This window comes from Pomacea canaliculata, linkage group LG7 (genome assembly GCF_003073045.1).
Source record: "Pomacea canaliculata isolate SZHN2017 linkage group LG7, ASM307304v1, whole genome shotgun sequence".
Lineage (NCBI taxonomy): Eukaryota > Metazoa > Mollusca > Gastropoda > Architaenioglossa > Ampullariidae > Pomacea > Pomacea canaliculata.
In genome coordinates this window covers 27,782,868-27,798,959 of record NC_037596.1, presented here as the reverse complement: position 1 = coordinate 27,798,959, position 16,092 = coordinate 27,782,868, and the positions used below count along the sequence as shown (strand labels likewise).

General features: G+C 37.3%; 2 protein-coding genes across 9 annotated transcripts in view; both read right to left on the bottom strand.

The window, feature by feature from the left end:
- Nucleotides 1-5,088, bottom strand: part of LOC112568216 — a 43,691-nt gene extending 38,603 nt beyond the window's left edge. Inside the window, exons 1-4 of one of the 8 annotated variants that reach the window (XM_025245398.1) lie at nt 4,512-5,073; nt 1,701-2,012; nt 1,011-1,144; nt 343-520 (exon numbers count right to left, since the gene is read on the bottom strand). In XM_025245398.1, the coding sequence (XP_025101183.1) occupies nt 343-520; nt 1,011-1,144; nt 1,701-2,012; nt 4,512-4,572 (685 nt within the window). In that variant the 5' untranslated portion in view covers nt 4,573-5,073. Of the gene's footprint in view, nt 1-342; nt 521-1,010; nt 1,145-1,700; nt 2,013-4,511 lie in introns of all 8 variants that reach the window. The other 7 variants (XM_025245397.1, XM_025245393.1, XM_025245394.1 and 4 more) reach the window with 7 other exon arrangements.
- A 1,036-nt stretch (nt 5,089-6,124) lies between these two features.
- On the bottom strand, nt 6,125-13,103 carry LOC112568918 (ficolin-1-B-like). The gene is made up of 8 exons (XM_025246484.1): nt 13,018-13,103; nt 12,442-12,608; nt 11,945-12,097; nt 10,759-11,016; nt 9,078-9,202; nt 8,575-8,671; nt 7,798-7,962; nt 6,125-6,511 (listed from the first exon to the last, which is right to left on the bottom strand). The coding sequence occupies exons 1-8, from the start codon at nt 13,080-13,082 to the stop codon at nt 6,267-6,269; spliced, it is 1,275 nt and encodes a 424-aa protein (XP_025102269.1). The 5' UTR covers nt 13,083-13,103; the 3' UTR covers nt 6,125-6,266.
- Nucleotides 13,104-16,092: the final 2,989 nt, after the last annotated feature.

Below are 16,092 nucleotides of genomic sequence, written 5' to 3'. Positions count from 1 at the left end.
TTTAGTCTTTTAAAGTTATTTTTCATTAATGTATAGTATGCGAGAAATAGTATAAATAACAGCTAGTAAATAATTTAACATTTTCGAATGCATTTAGTAAAAGCCTAAACGTTTCAAGTAATTAGTGAACTTTAGCAATGAGCATCTTTTGTAAATAATTTATGTACTGAAATTCTGGTAGCCTGCCATGTATTTATATAGCACTTCTTCTCTTTAAATTAATCTTTTTTTCGATTTTAAAAAAATTGCCTGAATATCGTTTATTGTAAACAAGCTACATATTCTACAAATATAAACAAACCCAGTGAAATAAAGGTAACAGTTTTTACAAGTTTCTCTTACCTATAGTGATTGTGTCGTTGTAGTAAACACCATAACCTGGAAATACGCTCATACTGTATGTGTAACTGCCCTCCACAACAGGTATTTCTTTTGTAAATGAACATTCGCCACTTGTATACCTTTTTGAGTTGTCAGTATAGTTCTTGAGTGTACTATTAAATCCCAGATCCCTGAAGGTCTGCAAAGAAATGAAATGAAATAAAGCCAAAGCTTAATTAAACATAATTCAAATGTTATATCGACATCTCTCATCTTCGTGCTGAGGAATATTTGTCATTTATATTGTTAGTATTATTTCGCAGGCATTTCACTCTAAATAAGATAAACGTGGTTAGTAGGTGGCAACTAATTAGGGAACAGTTTAAAGAAACACTTTATGGCTAAAGGTCTGCTCTGCTTTATGATGTTTTACCCCCCAGCCATTTTTAAACAGAAAATTAATGTGATTACTGACATGAATAATCTACGCATAGCAAACCACAATGCGTGGGACAACAGTGATCAAAAATCCCAGAGAGAGAGAGAGAGTTTGAGCCTAGACGCCCTAGAGATAACAGTAGTGGTGAGGTGTGTCAAATATCAAAACAGCATTGATTTACAATTATTTTGCATTCAGATCACATCATACGTGTCTATAGAACTAACACAGTTCGATAGTATTCTAGTACCTTGTTGTTGTTCTCGTACCAAGCACACCAGTAGTTGTTGTCTGACGCATACACTCTAAACATTGAGCATGTCCCGTTCACCTGCCAGTCAGAGATGCTCACACTGCAGTTTTCAGAAGGGACACGTGCAGGCGCTGTTTCAAAATGAGGTCATTGTTGACATAGTTGTTACCCCTAAAAATCCTACTAACAAGCTACTAAGTTCTTAAAGGTAGTTACTTTATGGACCGGAAGTAAAAGTGTCATTGACATACATATATATATATAATTTTAAGAAATACCATCTTATATTAATGACTTGAGAATCAGCTTTGTTGCTGGCCAAACATCTTAGCTATACCACCTTTATCACTTATAATGAGTAAACACAACTAACGGTTTCTTTTGTGGGTAATGTTTATACCTGTTTGTCATTAATGAGTGAGAGCGATTTACCCTGCTTCTTGCTATTTTTGCTTGTGTGTAAGCGTTTAGTAAAACATGAGTTTCCTAATAAACCAATCATTTTAACAGTTTCTTAAATAATTACTATGGTTGTTATATGTTTATAATGTAACAGGTTTGTTTTATTTTTTGTAGACAGGCGCCAACACAAAAAAACAAAGCAAATGGTTTTCGTTATCATAGAGAAGTTAAAAACCAAAAACATATACCGCATACAAAAGAAAAAGTTAGGTCTGTTCCACCTACCTATAACATGAAGCTTACAGTAGTTTCGTTTTGTAGAACTGACGTAGCAAATGAGGAAACGAGCTTGCTCTCTTGTGACATACTTGATTTCAAGTTGACTTGTGTAATTCCTTCTTTGAATTCTTATTGCAGTTAAGTTATAACGATCACCATATTTGCAACTCCGCCGGTTACAGCTACCGATTTTATTTTCATCTGTGTCATCATCAAAATACCACGACACATCTGTTCCGTAATTGCTACAAGTGAAGGTGGCAGTACTGTCCTCGTATACATATTTTCCTCCATCAGAGCACTCATTGATGACTGGGTCTGCAACCCAAAGAATGGCGTTAAATAATTAAAGTAGTCCTTAATCCAATACATTTGTAATAAAAAATATATGCTCTAGTTTTTGACCCCCATCAACGTATGAACTGCAAATGAAATAATTTGTACAAGGTTAGTGGCAGTTTTCTGTCTGTGATGGAAAGGTAGAGTGGAAGAGAAAGCAAGCTAGGAAGAGTGTTAGCGTGTATGTCTGTAAATATGAGTCAAACCAAATCAAAACTGTTTGTGTGCTCAAGGAAGTACAGCACAAAATTATTTTCAATTACGCTCACGATAACCAAACGCGTACAAATATATGTGCATATATTCAACATAATGTCCGACGTAATATCGAAACAAGACATTCAACACACATGCACACCTACACCTTCTCACACATACACATGAACCTTCTAAGAATGATGTCAGGTAGTATAGTAGACAGACGAGTCTGTGTGCCTTTTATTAAGGATTGTGATGGCCTTGGCCACGAAGGACATCGTGTAGACAGGTTTTCGCGCACGTAGCACTTTGTAGCGCCTGCCCGAGAGCTACAGCTTAAATCTGGGATGGAGAGGGTGTTTTAAGTGTGAAACAATGTTATATGTCATCTTTCTGACTGAATGAAAACATAAATCAGAAAGAATCAGATGACAAGTATAAAAATTGTATTTTCTTGGTGTATTTGACTCTGACCAGCCTTCTCTTTGACGACAGTCTCTGACAGTACCAGGTGGGGATGTTAAATGTCAGGAAGCTCTCAAAAAGAAACCTGTAAGCAGTCTTCAATACCCCGGGACTGATGTCAAAGCTGCGGAGTTTTCTTAAAAGGTACAGTCTTTGCTTGTCCTGTCTGTACACTTCGTTCACGTGATTACTAAAGAAGAGCCTTCCTTCTATCCCTGTACCACGTTACCTAAAACTAGAAAACCTCTCTGTGTCTGCTGTCCTTTGATTTGAATTAGTGAGAAGAGAAAGAGTGGTTCTGCCATCTCTTCCATCATGTGCTCTCCCAAAGGCCATCTCAACATTCAGCTCAAGAAAAATGCGGTCAAACCAGTCCTTCAGTTTCTCCACGCAGGTAGATACTATAAGAGGGACTGTTCGTCTTTGAGACAGGCCACGAGGACCATGTCATCTACATACTTTACAAGTTTCAGAATAGCGTTATTATTAGTAATCTCATTTGAATATACAGACCACAGGATAGGGAAAAGCACACACACACCCGAGGGTAACCCGTGTTGAGTATCTGCTCGTCTGAAAGAATCATTATACAGGTAGTCCTCGGGTTACGACGGTCTCGAGTTACGTCGTTTTGTGGTTACGACGCTGTAAACGACGCTCATTCCGACATGCGAGGTTTAGCGTCGTAAGTCGAACTGTACGTGATCCTCATTCCACGTGCGGCAGAAGTCATAAAGCAATCTGAGAAGGGGAAAACAGCAACAGAAATTTGCAGGTCATTAGGACTTAGTCGCTCGACTGTCGCTACGATTATCAAGGATAAAGATCGAATCTTTGAACACGTGACAGGATCTGCTCCTATGAAAGCGACACTGATAACAAAGCGTAGTGTACTGCACAATATTTTACTGTACTTATGTTTCTTGATAATTATGTAGGGTACTGTGTTAGGATAGGTGTTTGGATAGGCTAAGTGTTTGTAGTACTGTGCTGTTATTATGGTGCAGTACTGTATGAACGTATGATCCGACTTACGTGGAAATTCGGTTTACGACGCCGCGTTAAGAACGGATCCCCGTCGTAAGTCGAGGACTACCTGTATTAATTGAGAAATGTATCGTTTCAGACGAGCCGGACGCTACAGTACTTGGTGGAACTCAGAATCACACCCTCTGTGGTTAAACTCTCCGAAATGATAAAATTACACTAGTCTGGTAGGCTCTTTACAAGAAGGTGTGGCTGGATATATTCATGAACAGGATTTGAACATAGGCGTCGAAGTTAGAAGGAAACACCGCAACACCCCTTTAAGTGGCTTGTAGGCAAACTGAAAACCATAATATAGGCTTTTTATGTCTTCTTTTTGTTCTGTCTTTTACGCCACCAGGTAATTTTCTGATTGCAGAGTGACTTAACCAATAAACAAAATCTTATTCTTACCAGACCTGTAAGCAAGTATATGTTGGCTGACCTACCTGTGTACTATGTTAAAACAAGAAAATTCACTCTTTAATCAGACCTTATAAAGAGAGCTTTCTGTATGATATATTCTGCAATAATGATGCCTTTACTATAAATAGTAGCTAAAATCTCCAGGCAAGGTTTAGGTTTTTTTAATAAAGTTAACAAAATCAAAGCTGTGGTAATGATTATGTAAAACATTACACTTAAACACGAAGACAAATTTATTTTCAAATAGTAATTTGGTTTCAAGTACTCTGTCTGAAATTGTTAGTCAAGTCGTGTTTATTAATATAATGGAATTATTTCTTACAAACACGTTTTATACCTTTATTTTTATACAAGCTGACTTACCTGAATGTACTACTCCAGCGATGAAAAAAACACTGCACAACACAAACAGCTTCTGATCCATCGTTTTATTTCTGAAATTTTAAATCTTTGAGGTTCACTGATACACCGCTTTCTTTATCATGGTTTTATTAGAAACTCAAACCAGGTGCACACATAAGAAATTGAGGTCTCCAGTTCAAACGTCTGTCTTGAAACGCGGTCGTACACTGTAAACACATCCTTGTTATCAAACCACTTTGCTGGTATTTACATCCTTGTTGTGAAACCACTGTGCTGGTTGCTGTCAACAGGTACGAGGATAATACGTTTGAAAAAAATAAACTGTTGTAGTTGACAAAAATCGAGATTATTATATGTTATTGTTGATTAACAAACAAAATACTGCAACTCAGACGTTTGTAAAACAAATCACAAACAACATCGTAGAACACACTGTAGCCAGGTGTTGGCCTCTCGACTGGGAAGTGAAATGGAGCTGGTGGTAAATTTAGCAATGCTGTAGACGGCGACACTTCTCGCATTCAAGTAATGTTTTGTTGTTGTTGTTTTTTTCTTTCATATGTTCTAGTCTCCTTTAATATCGATATATTGGAGAAAAATGTAGGTTTAAGAAGAGTTTTACAGTCTATAGGAATAGCTGGCTTCTGTCGCTTGTAATAACTATTTTTTTTTAATCTCTACTCCCGTGCAGAGATTAATGGGCAGAAGGGCTCTAGATCAAGGGAGAAAACTACTGTGCAATAATAGTTAAGCATGTAAGAGTTTTGCCTCTTTACCTATTAGACATATACTTTACGTAGTTATGCTTTAATTGAAAAAGTAAAATATACATATAATTATATAGGATGACATCACCAGGTAAATTAATGTTTCTTTGTCCCTAAAAATGATGTATTGTAGTTCAGCTGCTCAGCGACATAACTGCGTACACAATGGTTTCCTCTTCTTGCTTAAACTGTATTTTAATTATTGTCAATACGGTCTAGTTCTAAAGAAAGTAACTAACATAATGACCAAGTTTTTGCTTTTTACTTTTTAAAACAACTGTGCAAATTAGGCTATAGAATATCTTACGACATTATTGTCCCTGCACCTACTATTGTTTTATTTTTAACATTTCCTTTATTTTTGTCCCTTTATTCACTATTGTTATTGTGTGTTACCTCCCAAGTTTTATTATCCCCTCACTCCTTGTTGTAAAGTCAGAGAGTGATTCGAGACGAGACCTGAACCCAGAGCTTTTAACTGGAGTGATGACAAGTTTGTTTGAACAACTACAATACAGGTAACCCCTGCTGATGTCTGTCTTTTTCTCAGCCCGATTTAACCTTTTGTGCGTAAGTAAGCTACTAAAGATGTTTCTAGCTTTCCCTTGAAACTGTGTATAAACCCGAAAAGTGTGTGGCGAGTTAAAAGAAATAATCATTGAATGGAAGTGAGCGCAAAGACACAAAGCAAAATTACGTAACAAAATAAATATAGTTATGAAACTGTAGTTTCTCTATGGATTACTTTCTTTTAACGGCTGAAAAAGTCAACTAATTTTGTTATCTTTGAAAGTACGTGATGTTTTATTTGATTAAGAGACTTGTTTATTCATGAAAAGTCAAGTCTAAGAGAAGCAGTTGCGTAATTTTATTTCAATGTTAGACTACAATTAACATCACCATCAAAGTCACCAACCAAACTACAATGAAACGTCGGTTTATAACAGATTAGGGTGTAAGCAGTGAGAGTACAGGAGACAAGGCGATGTTAGGCTGGTTTAAGTTTCATCTCGCTGAACGTGAAGCTCCTGCCGTCGTTATGGGCGAGATACCACATGATGCCATTAAGATCCACGGCCCCGTCAGCCTTGTACAGACCGTTGAGGTTAGAGTTACCACAGAAGTTAAACCACCAGGCGCCTTGATGCCGAGTGGCACAGTTGTAAGAGTCTTTGTCGTTGTCTCGATCATAGGTTGAAAAACTCATGGAGTTGTGATTCTCCATGCTGTCACCTGTAAACACACGGACACACACACGCGCGTGCGCACACAGATACACACAGGCTTTAATAGGGTTGCATTGTGAACACATATTATCTGTGTAAAAAAGTGCCTAGTATTTCCTATTCCTAATGTCTGTGTTACTCATATTGACGGAGCCACACACTACATATAACAATAAAGCAACAAACACTTCTAGAGTCCATCTTAAGACAACCATACAGAAAATACTAGCAATACACCATTGCCCTATTAAGACAGCAAAAATTAAGTGTACACATCATAGCTACGACACTGAGGTACACTACTCTTATTACCAAGCACCGCATGCTACAGGTATGTTAATACAGCATTTAAAAATATTTAAATAGAATTTGATGCATTTTGTAAAAAAACAAAGTTTAAGATAAATTTCTTGCAAAAATGAAAGATTAACATATTTAATGAACCCCTCGAATAATCACGGAAAACCCGACCAAGACTTGTTTGACTTCACCATTTTGATACTGGTGAAAAAACCTGACATCAAGCAAAACTTGCATCCGTCTGATATTTGTTTTGTTTACTACAAGGAATTTTTTACTCTAAGAGTGACATGGACTTTGATCATGTAGGTCGGCTGATAATCACAAACTCCCAATCTGAGTTGCCTTACGATACTGTTAACATCATTGGACGACGATTTGAATGAATCCTTTTTATAGTTACTGTAAAAAGTTATTTAAATGATCCCTCTCGTCTGCAAGCTGCATCTTTTTTTTAGGCCTCAGCCGAAAACAACCATAACTAAGAAAGCAAACAGGTTAGAAAAGATCATTTTGCCAAGTATAGATAGAATGTATGTAGTTTTGTTTGTTTAAGAAAACTCTCGACATTGCTGGGACTGGCATTTATTGCATATTGTAAAAAAAAACAGTAATCGATAGTAAAAATCTTCAATGAAACTTAAGTGTACACACTAACCTTTTACTTAGATTATGCCCTAGAAAGTGATATACATAATAATTATTTGTATTGTGATGTCACATGCTTTATTGCTAAAATAATGGTTGTAAGACAGTAGTTACCCGACAAAAGAAATTGTGCCACCTAGTTGATCAAATAGCGCTAAATACTGTGAGACTAAGAAGAATATTAGTTGTGAATTATTGTAATTTCTCACACAACTTGACAACTGAGCTTATAGAACTTTTGCACTTTCACCCCAATCTACACATATCTAGTGATCCCCTCATAACTCAGCCAGACAGCCTTCCAGTTAATCTACCTCTTTATCTTATTGTTCAGTTGTCACATACCTGCATTACCCGAGTAGCCGGACACAGTCAGTCTGTAGTTTGTCTCAGGACCACCCACACTGAATGATGAATACTCAGCATAGTGACTCTCGCCATTCACCTCCCTGAGGTCAACACGCAGTCGGACAGGTTTATCTTTGGTCAGTCTGTGCAACCTGGACAAGCCTGAGGGAAGACAAGGCAATTATTTTATGTTAATGGATAAGTCGGACAGTGAATTATTTGTCTTTATCTTGCTTAAGAGATCTTGTGAACCACAGTAGTCTTGTAGGTCAGTAACTTTATCCGGCAAATTTTTAACTTTGAGATAATTCTTAGGCTTTTGTCACAAGAATCAACGAACAGGGAATTAGATCTCTTAGTGCATCACTTTGTTTACTTCTTATAAAAGTATGTATACTACTACTTCCACTACTGCTACTTCTTTTACTACTACTAAAAAGTATTTTACACCATGCTGCCCATGTAGACACGTGCTCCAGGCACTGGGTGAGAAAGACAACAGACCGACAGTCAGTCATACATAAACATTAAAAACTATACAAAAACATATACCTGAGCAAACATAAAATATGTCTAGATGAAGACTAATGAAGGGAAAAGAACTTCTAATAAAGCAAGATGTTTCTTAGAGAAAGTAGGAGATAAGATGTTAAAAATAGCAAGACAAAATACATATTTAAAGCCTATTTTTTACATTTAATACTAAATGAGGAGGTGATAAATGTGCAATAGCAAATAATATAACGTAAGAGAATGGTAGAGAAACATCCTCACCCAGCCAGAACTCCCCACTGACGTCACCGAAGCCGTTTTCATAGTCCACCCAGTTCCTGTAGAAGTCAACTGAACCATCACGGCGTCTTTGGAAAACCTGACCATCACACACAAGTAACTCAGTCGTTACCATGTATACTAAAACGCAGGTATAGGATCGGACACTAAGTTCAGAGGATGATTGATAACATATACAGTTAAAGTGTTTTATCAGCAGTGATCAAAATCATTTTTAAGGCAGCATCTCCTGGTAATGACAAACTATGTGAACCTGTCATAAAGGTGACATTCATGTGAACATATACAATTCGTCGATTATCAGGAAATATTTGTGAAATTACGAGACATTAAGTGGTTGTGATTAAACATTGGGATACACAGTAAACCCAACGGTAACAAAACAAACGCTGCAAATAACATCTTTTAAACTCCCGATTATTCTCGATTATCAATGAATGGATGCAACCTAAGTCACACACAGTGAATAAAACGAATGCATGTACCAGCCAGCCACCGCTGCCAGAGTCCATGTCGCACCACACTTTCAGGTTCTCCTTGTTGTCTGTCATCTGAATGGAGTGAACGCCGGTCTTTCCTCCGTTTTCCTGCCACTTTTGGCATAACTGTCCTTTTACACATAAAAATCATTTTGCTTGTAAGAAATTTGTATAATGTGCGCAACAAAATAACCTAAATGACAGAAAAAAAACATATAAGTAGCTATCAGTACTGTAAGGATAACAACAACTAAAGTGGTTCATCGAGCAACAGTCAAGGAAAAGAATAAAACACGTCAACCACTCCATGCCATGTTGCGATCTGAAGGATTGGGTATACTCTTCACCCCCGTGTCCTTCAGCTGCTGTACAGAGAGACTGGGTAGATTTACCTACACACCCTTTACGTATACCTGTGAAGTTAATTACCCATCGATTACAGCTAGGTATTTGTCCTTTTCTCTTATCCAAGGCCCACTCTTTAACCCACTAACGTATATTCCCTCTAATGTGTATAAATTGTCATTTACACAAATTACTAGTAATAGACCAAACTGATTTCTGATTGATCTTGATAAATGTTTCCGACACAGGCAAGAAATAAATTGTCGAGATCACTGACATCTGTCCTTTCTCATTTCCTGTGTGTAAAGGTGCGTTTGATGACTGAAAAAATGTAGATTACGATAGTATTAGAGCTCAACCAAACTCCCGCTGTTTGATTTTCCCCCATCCTGCTATTTCAATGAGTAATTAGATGTTAATGACTCTTGCAGAAAAATCGCGATTGACATTATGTGGACTGTTGTTAGATGTCATGTATATACAAACTATGTTTTACGTTTCAAGGACTTCACCTATGCCTACGAGTCATTGACATATTGTTTCTCAATCTTGACACTGAGTTTGTTTTTTGTGTTTTTTTAAGTAATACAATTCCAGCTAATAACGACTTTCAACTATAGTTCCGGTGGTAAAGTTATGGGGCACTAGCACATTATCCCATAAACGAATGCTGCTTATGCTAATTACCCTATTATCATTAGAAACAAAACTAAATAGTTCGTGAACATGAATAACACTAAATGATTCAACTTTCATTTTAAATATATTATGTAAATATTGTGATGAATATTTTCTGGCTTTTTTAAAACAGCTAGTATAGCATTGTACTGGAAAATAAATCCAAGTTAACGTCTTACATATTTTAATAATAATAAATCCAAAATGTGTGAAGTCCATACCCACACTCCTTAGGAGCATTCTCTTAGCGGTTAAGAACAAGAATTAGAAAATGGATAACATATAACGTACAGGAAAACAAACAAATAACATGTAAACTAACACAGAATAAACAGCATCATTAATGATGATAAAACATCAGAAAGCACAAGAAAAACCATATAACAAGAACTGAAGGAATCATTATATAATACGAGTAATGAAGGGTGTCAAAAAGGATTATGGGACATTATGGGAAAGGTTGTTAGGAGTTAGTTGGCGGAAGAGGTGTGTTTTCAGTGCACATGTAAAGGATTCAATAGTTGGTAGGTGGCGGATATGGAAAGGGAGAGAGTTCCACTGTTTCTCTGCACAATAATTAAACATCCTATGACCATATGTTGTTTCGTGGAAAATCTGACTACTCCTGACGATTCTCATATATTTTACTTGTCTTCTGACTTACCTATAGCACGACACGTAACCTCGTTCTCACTGCCGACTGTACCAAAAGGACAGACACATCTGCCTGTCAAGCACTGACTGTAAGGGTCATAACAGTCCACGTCGTTGTTACACAATAAGTTGTGCCAGACAGGGTATGAGGCGAAATTTGCAAGACAGGATCTTTGGTAGTGGGTCCACCCTTTACTCGTCTTAGGATACCATCTTAAGGGCGACTCACGCACCGTGACGTCATGAAGCACACAGAGCCCTCGTACGGCTGAAACAAGACGTAAAAAAATGAACCTTAAGGGAATGTGATTGATCATAAAGGGAGCTGTTTATCTATTTGTGTTTGGGAGCCCAAATTTTGTTATTCAAGAATCCTGATGGTAGCAAAATCTATGTATTTGTTTCTCAGTGTGCAGAGCTAAGGGGCAGGCTCAAGAGGTCTCTTGGCAAATAAAGTATGTTTCATTAAATGTTGATGCTAATAAAACTTTGTAAGAAGTGCTTTAAAAAATTTTGCACTTTTATAAGTTTGAGGGGGCTTAAGTGCATTCCTGCAAGTAAAGGAAAGCTAATTTGTACGAGACCATTATCTATGCATGAATAAATTTCCATTATTATTGAATCATAAAATGTTGCTTATTTATTTCTTTTATGGTAGCTCATTCAGTTCATACATCTGACTCCAAAGTGAAAATAAAAGTCTCCTCATGATCTAGTTTTGTAAGATTATAGTAAATAAAAATTTTTCTTGTAAGGTAGTGTAATAGAATCACACTTCTCTTTTATGATAAAAAATATGGCAGCGTATTTAGTTTGGTCTTGCTTGTATGTAAGTTGTCTTTGTGAAGCCAGCAGTTAGAAATGTTAATTAGATAAGACTGTTTCCAGTTTTCCTTTGCCACATCTCTAACATCCTTTCACATCACTAGTAATTATAACTCTATATACGTCTCCTGAAACAAATAAACATTTATCAAATGCAAAACAGATTGACATAACTAATATTAATGACGTTTCGTATCTACTACCATATTTATAAAACGGGTTAATAATAAAAACACAGAGAGAAAGAGCAGAAGTCACACTCTGCTTTAGAAGCAAACTCTAAGGTCTGTAGAAATCTTTCTTTGACAGCATTCTTTCAATTTTTTTATTACCGACATATATCTACCGTTGAAAGATTTTGTCATACAAACCTCTGAAATCAAATGTAAGGCAACGTTTGGTATTCAGACACAGTTTCTTGCAGTCTTCCAAACTGAGTCCATCCTTTACCTCAAGACTGTTTCCTCTTAAACCGCTGTCTGGATACTCCATGAAGGTGTTGTGCAAGTCTGCTGAGCTGCATGCTAATATAAACAACTGTGATCAACAAATATTTACAAAAAAGTTTTAAATTTAAATGAAAAGCTCTACTTTCTGACGTCTTTAAAACAACACTAAGATCAAAGTTAACAAATTTATATTGTTGTCTGTCTCTTTGCCCCTTTGTTTCCTTCTATGTTTTCTTCTTTTTTATGCAATCTGACTAGAGGTGTTTATAATGTTTTATTCAATCTGTTTAGATGTTTTTACTTGGCTTTAATAGTTATTCTTACAAGAATGTGAAATTCATACAAAAGCATTTTCGAGATGAAAACAAAGATTGCTTTCTTGTGATCAGCCATATCATACGATTGAATTGTCCACTCACAGGCAAAACAAATGTAATATGTCGTTGAGAAAAAAAATCCGGGTCGACATCGACACTTGTCCACGTAGCACACAGCGTTTGTGTCATCGCACTCGTCGTCAGTCACACAGCTTGTGGTTGACCAGTCGTGTGGCTTGCTAGAGTTGCCATGGCGTCCAGACTTTTCACTTTTAAAAATTATAAAATAAAGTATGTTATTAATTGGCATTATTCAAATTTTGTTTTACATGTAACAAAGATCGTTGGAGTCAGGCCGAATACATCAGAAGATAACAAAATATACACAAACACAGCACAAACGCATTTAAAATGCATTTGTTGAACAAGATTGTAAGTTACATACCAACCTCCTCCCCTCCCCCCCCCCCCGCAAATATGACCTATATAGGATCTGTCACTCTTTAAATTTTATTGGTAAAAACAATAATATCAGGTTAATTACAAAGCAGCGGCTGTAAAACATATGTTAGTAACTGTATAACCTTCTTTAAAAATGTGAAGTTTGGACTTATCTATAAGTAGAGGAGAACACGAGAATACGTGCTTGAGAAGTCAAAAAGAGCTAACACATCTTACCTCTCTGTATTTTGTGTCAGTAGAACAGGAGACACACACAGGAGAATAAAGAAAAATCGTAGCATTTGTATTCACCTGTTAAGCACCTGTAACCATATAAAGTACAACATTTATTGTTGGTGTCCTGCCAGATAAATCAGCAACTAGAAAAGACATTTAACAAGACAAACAAAAACAAAACACAAAGCTGGTATTTTATTGAAAAACATTAGTTAAGCTAGCTTGTAAATTAAGTTTTTTATAAACTCTATTATACATTAAAAAAAAAGGAGATAGAAGGCTTCGCTACTTAAATTTTCAGGTTTTTTTACTTACCGGTATGCAAAACGTTGTGATATTTTCTGTCAGGCTCCACGAATCGTTCGCCGTTTAAATACTCTCTGACTTGTTACGAATGTTGATGATAGGATTAGTCGTACATATCAGGCAACCGTTCTTTTAACACCCACCATTGGAGTAAAACCTACTGTTGGTTAAGAGGACAAACAAGAGCATTATCAGAAACAACGGATGCAAGCCGTCACATAAACACGGACACTGTCTCTAATTCCTTTTAATCCCCGTTTTGCGATAAAATTTAGGCGTAGGTGTTATTTTGGACATTATGTTATCTCAAATCTTTGAAAGACTCTGAAATACGGAACGTCCAACTGTTTTCACTTTGTCTTCTGTGTCGTCACGTGTTCTCTCACTCGTGTTTTCATTGGGTTTTATGGCCGCAGCATCGTGAGACTGATCTTACCAACGACTTATGCTATCAACTTTCAGCGTTTCGACAGCAGGAGACAAAATGTGTTTTTGTAACTGATGATCGATACGAGTGACGAATCCTCATGTAAAGAAGAGAACTTGTTACTTCAGACCGGAACTTTACATTTCATATGCGTTTTAGAAATAAGGGCAATAGCTGGTAATACACCATCCAAAAATTCTTGCTTTTTTGTGTCTGTTGATATTTTTATATTATATATGTTTATATTTATGTATATATCATTATTATTAATAACGATGCTACGAGGAAAAAGAGTAAGTATTACAAATTAAGTCCCGAATGTGTTCATTCGCTCTCGAAAAAAGTAATTTTAAAAAAAAAAGTAATACACTTATGCCTATTTGCTGTTGTCAAGTAAACATTTTGTCTCGTTGAAAGATTTGTTAGTCTTTAATCGAACTCTACAGATTATAGACCTTAAAATGTCTATCTCTAGTAAACCACAAAGGAAAGTCTCTCTCTCTCTTTCTCAACACAGCATTGACTCGGTCAATGTAAAGATATGTGAAAATAAGAGACACATTGACGTGTTAACCGAGGAAAATAAATTGTTAAGAGAGAAACTGGGTGAGATTACAATGGAGATGGACAAGCTCGAAGCTGTGTCTCGACGAAAGAACCTCAAAATGTTTGGCATTAAAGAAACGGCTGGCGAAAATTATGCTGAGTGTAGCTCTAAAGTGATATGCCTTTTAAACGAATTTTGTGTGGAAAAGTCATGGTGTACGGAGGACATTGAGCGGGCTCATCGCCTCGGAAACAGAAAGCCTGGTGAGACCCGCCCAAGGCCCTTAATTGTACAATTTCATCGGTGGAATGACAAAATGCGAATCCTGAGCAACAAGACAACTAGAGACAAACTTCGGGCGGCCGGCATCAGAGTCGCCAGTGATTTGACGAGACAACAGACGAACAATATCCTAAATGCTCGCGAGGAAGGGACTTTACATTCTATAAAAACGGTAAACTCATACAGTACCGAGACACCTACGTCCCCAAACCCGTGATGCCTACGACAACAGCAGTGTCATCAAAGACGACGCCCACTACACCACGATAGACCCCAGTCACCCTGCTACTGTCTCTACAGTCGATGACAACGATAACGAGAGGGATGCGTTGTCTGCTGAATCGCCGACCTTACAGCAATCTAACTCTTTTGGACTCATTGAAGAACTACCTACTGGTCATGACGATTGCAACATGTCTCATGTTAGCTGCACCATTCAACAGGCAATCGGCGGGCGCCAAAACAGTGTAAGTGGGCCAAGGTCACCACCTGCTACGCACAAACACCACGTGCAAAACGCGGATCGAGCGAACGACGTCAGAGAAACACACCCGACCCAACAGCCAACCAGCGTGAACTGTTCAGTTCCAGGCGCCATGAACGCCGGTCAACCTCACTACGAGACAAGATCACGTCGTGCTACGACAGCTGACGCTACACAACAACAACTACCCGTCAGCTGGACTAAAGCAGTTTCCCGCAAACCGGTCCCTAGCTGTAGTGACAGAAATAAAACTGCAATCTCAAACAGACAGAACTCTAGAAAATCAAAATCAACCTTCACAAAATGAGGACTCTGCCGTGGCCTAAAAAATGTAAGTAGTGCGCACACGCTGGTCAGCACAAATTGCTCTTCGCATGATAACCGTCAGTCACCTTATGTCGTGAATATTGACGGTATATTGTCTAAGTTATCAGACCGTGATTTTATTTCTTATATATCTAGCTTTGATTTTGTCTGTTTAGTCGAAACTTGGACAACTGAAAACTTACATGCGACCAGTTTTCTACTCACGAATGTTCTTGCTTCCCGCAAAAAAAACTGTCAATTCAGGGTAGAGGATCAGGGGGGGGTAATGCTTTTAGTGAAGAAATGTTTTAGCAGATCATTAGGAATATTGATATAACTTATGAAAACATTATAGTCATAGAAATTTCAAAGCTGTTTTTGGCACGGACACAGAGATGTACTCATTTGCACATATTTACCTCCAGTTGACTCCCCTTCTATGAGGTATCTGATTTTAATAATGGTATATCCATTTGGAGCATTGTTTACTGGATATTTTGGAAAAATTTGGGGAAGTTGCAGTTATTATATGCGGGGACTTAAATGCGAGAACTTCCAACGAAAATCCTGTATATACTGACCTTGCAGCAGACTCACTGACACAGGGAAGTACATGCCCCACCAGTACCAGACAATCCCAGGACCAGACTTTATACGATTGCGGTAAACTGCTGTTAGAATTTAGCTCCGTTTTTGACTAGTCAATTTTGAACGGAAACTGCA

Bases quoted from the DNA above. Each gene is read 5' to 3' on its own strand.
- LOC112568918 (XM_025246484.1), bottom strand. From the start codon at position 13,082: ATGCTACGATTTTTCTTTATTCTCCTGTGTGTGTCTCCTGTTCTACTG. The intron at 12,609-13,017 runs GTAAGATGTGTT...AATTTTTAAAAG, and splicing joins CTGACACAAAATACAGAGAG to TGAAAAGTCTGGACGCCATG. The intron at 8,672-9,077 runs GTACATGCATTC...TGTGATGGTCAG, and splicing joins CTGGCAGCGGTGGCTGGCTG to GTTTTCCAAAGACGCCGTGA.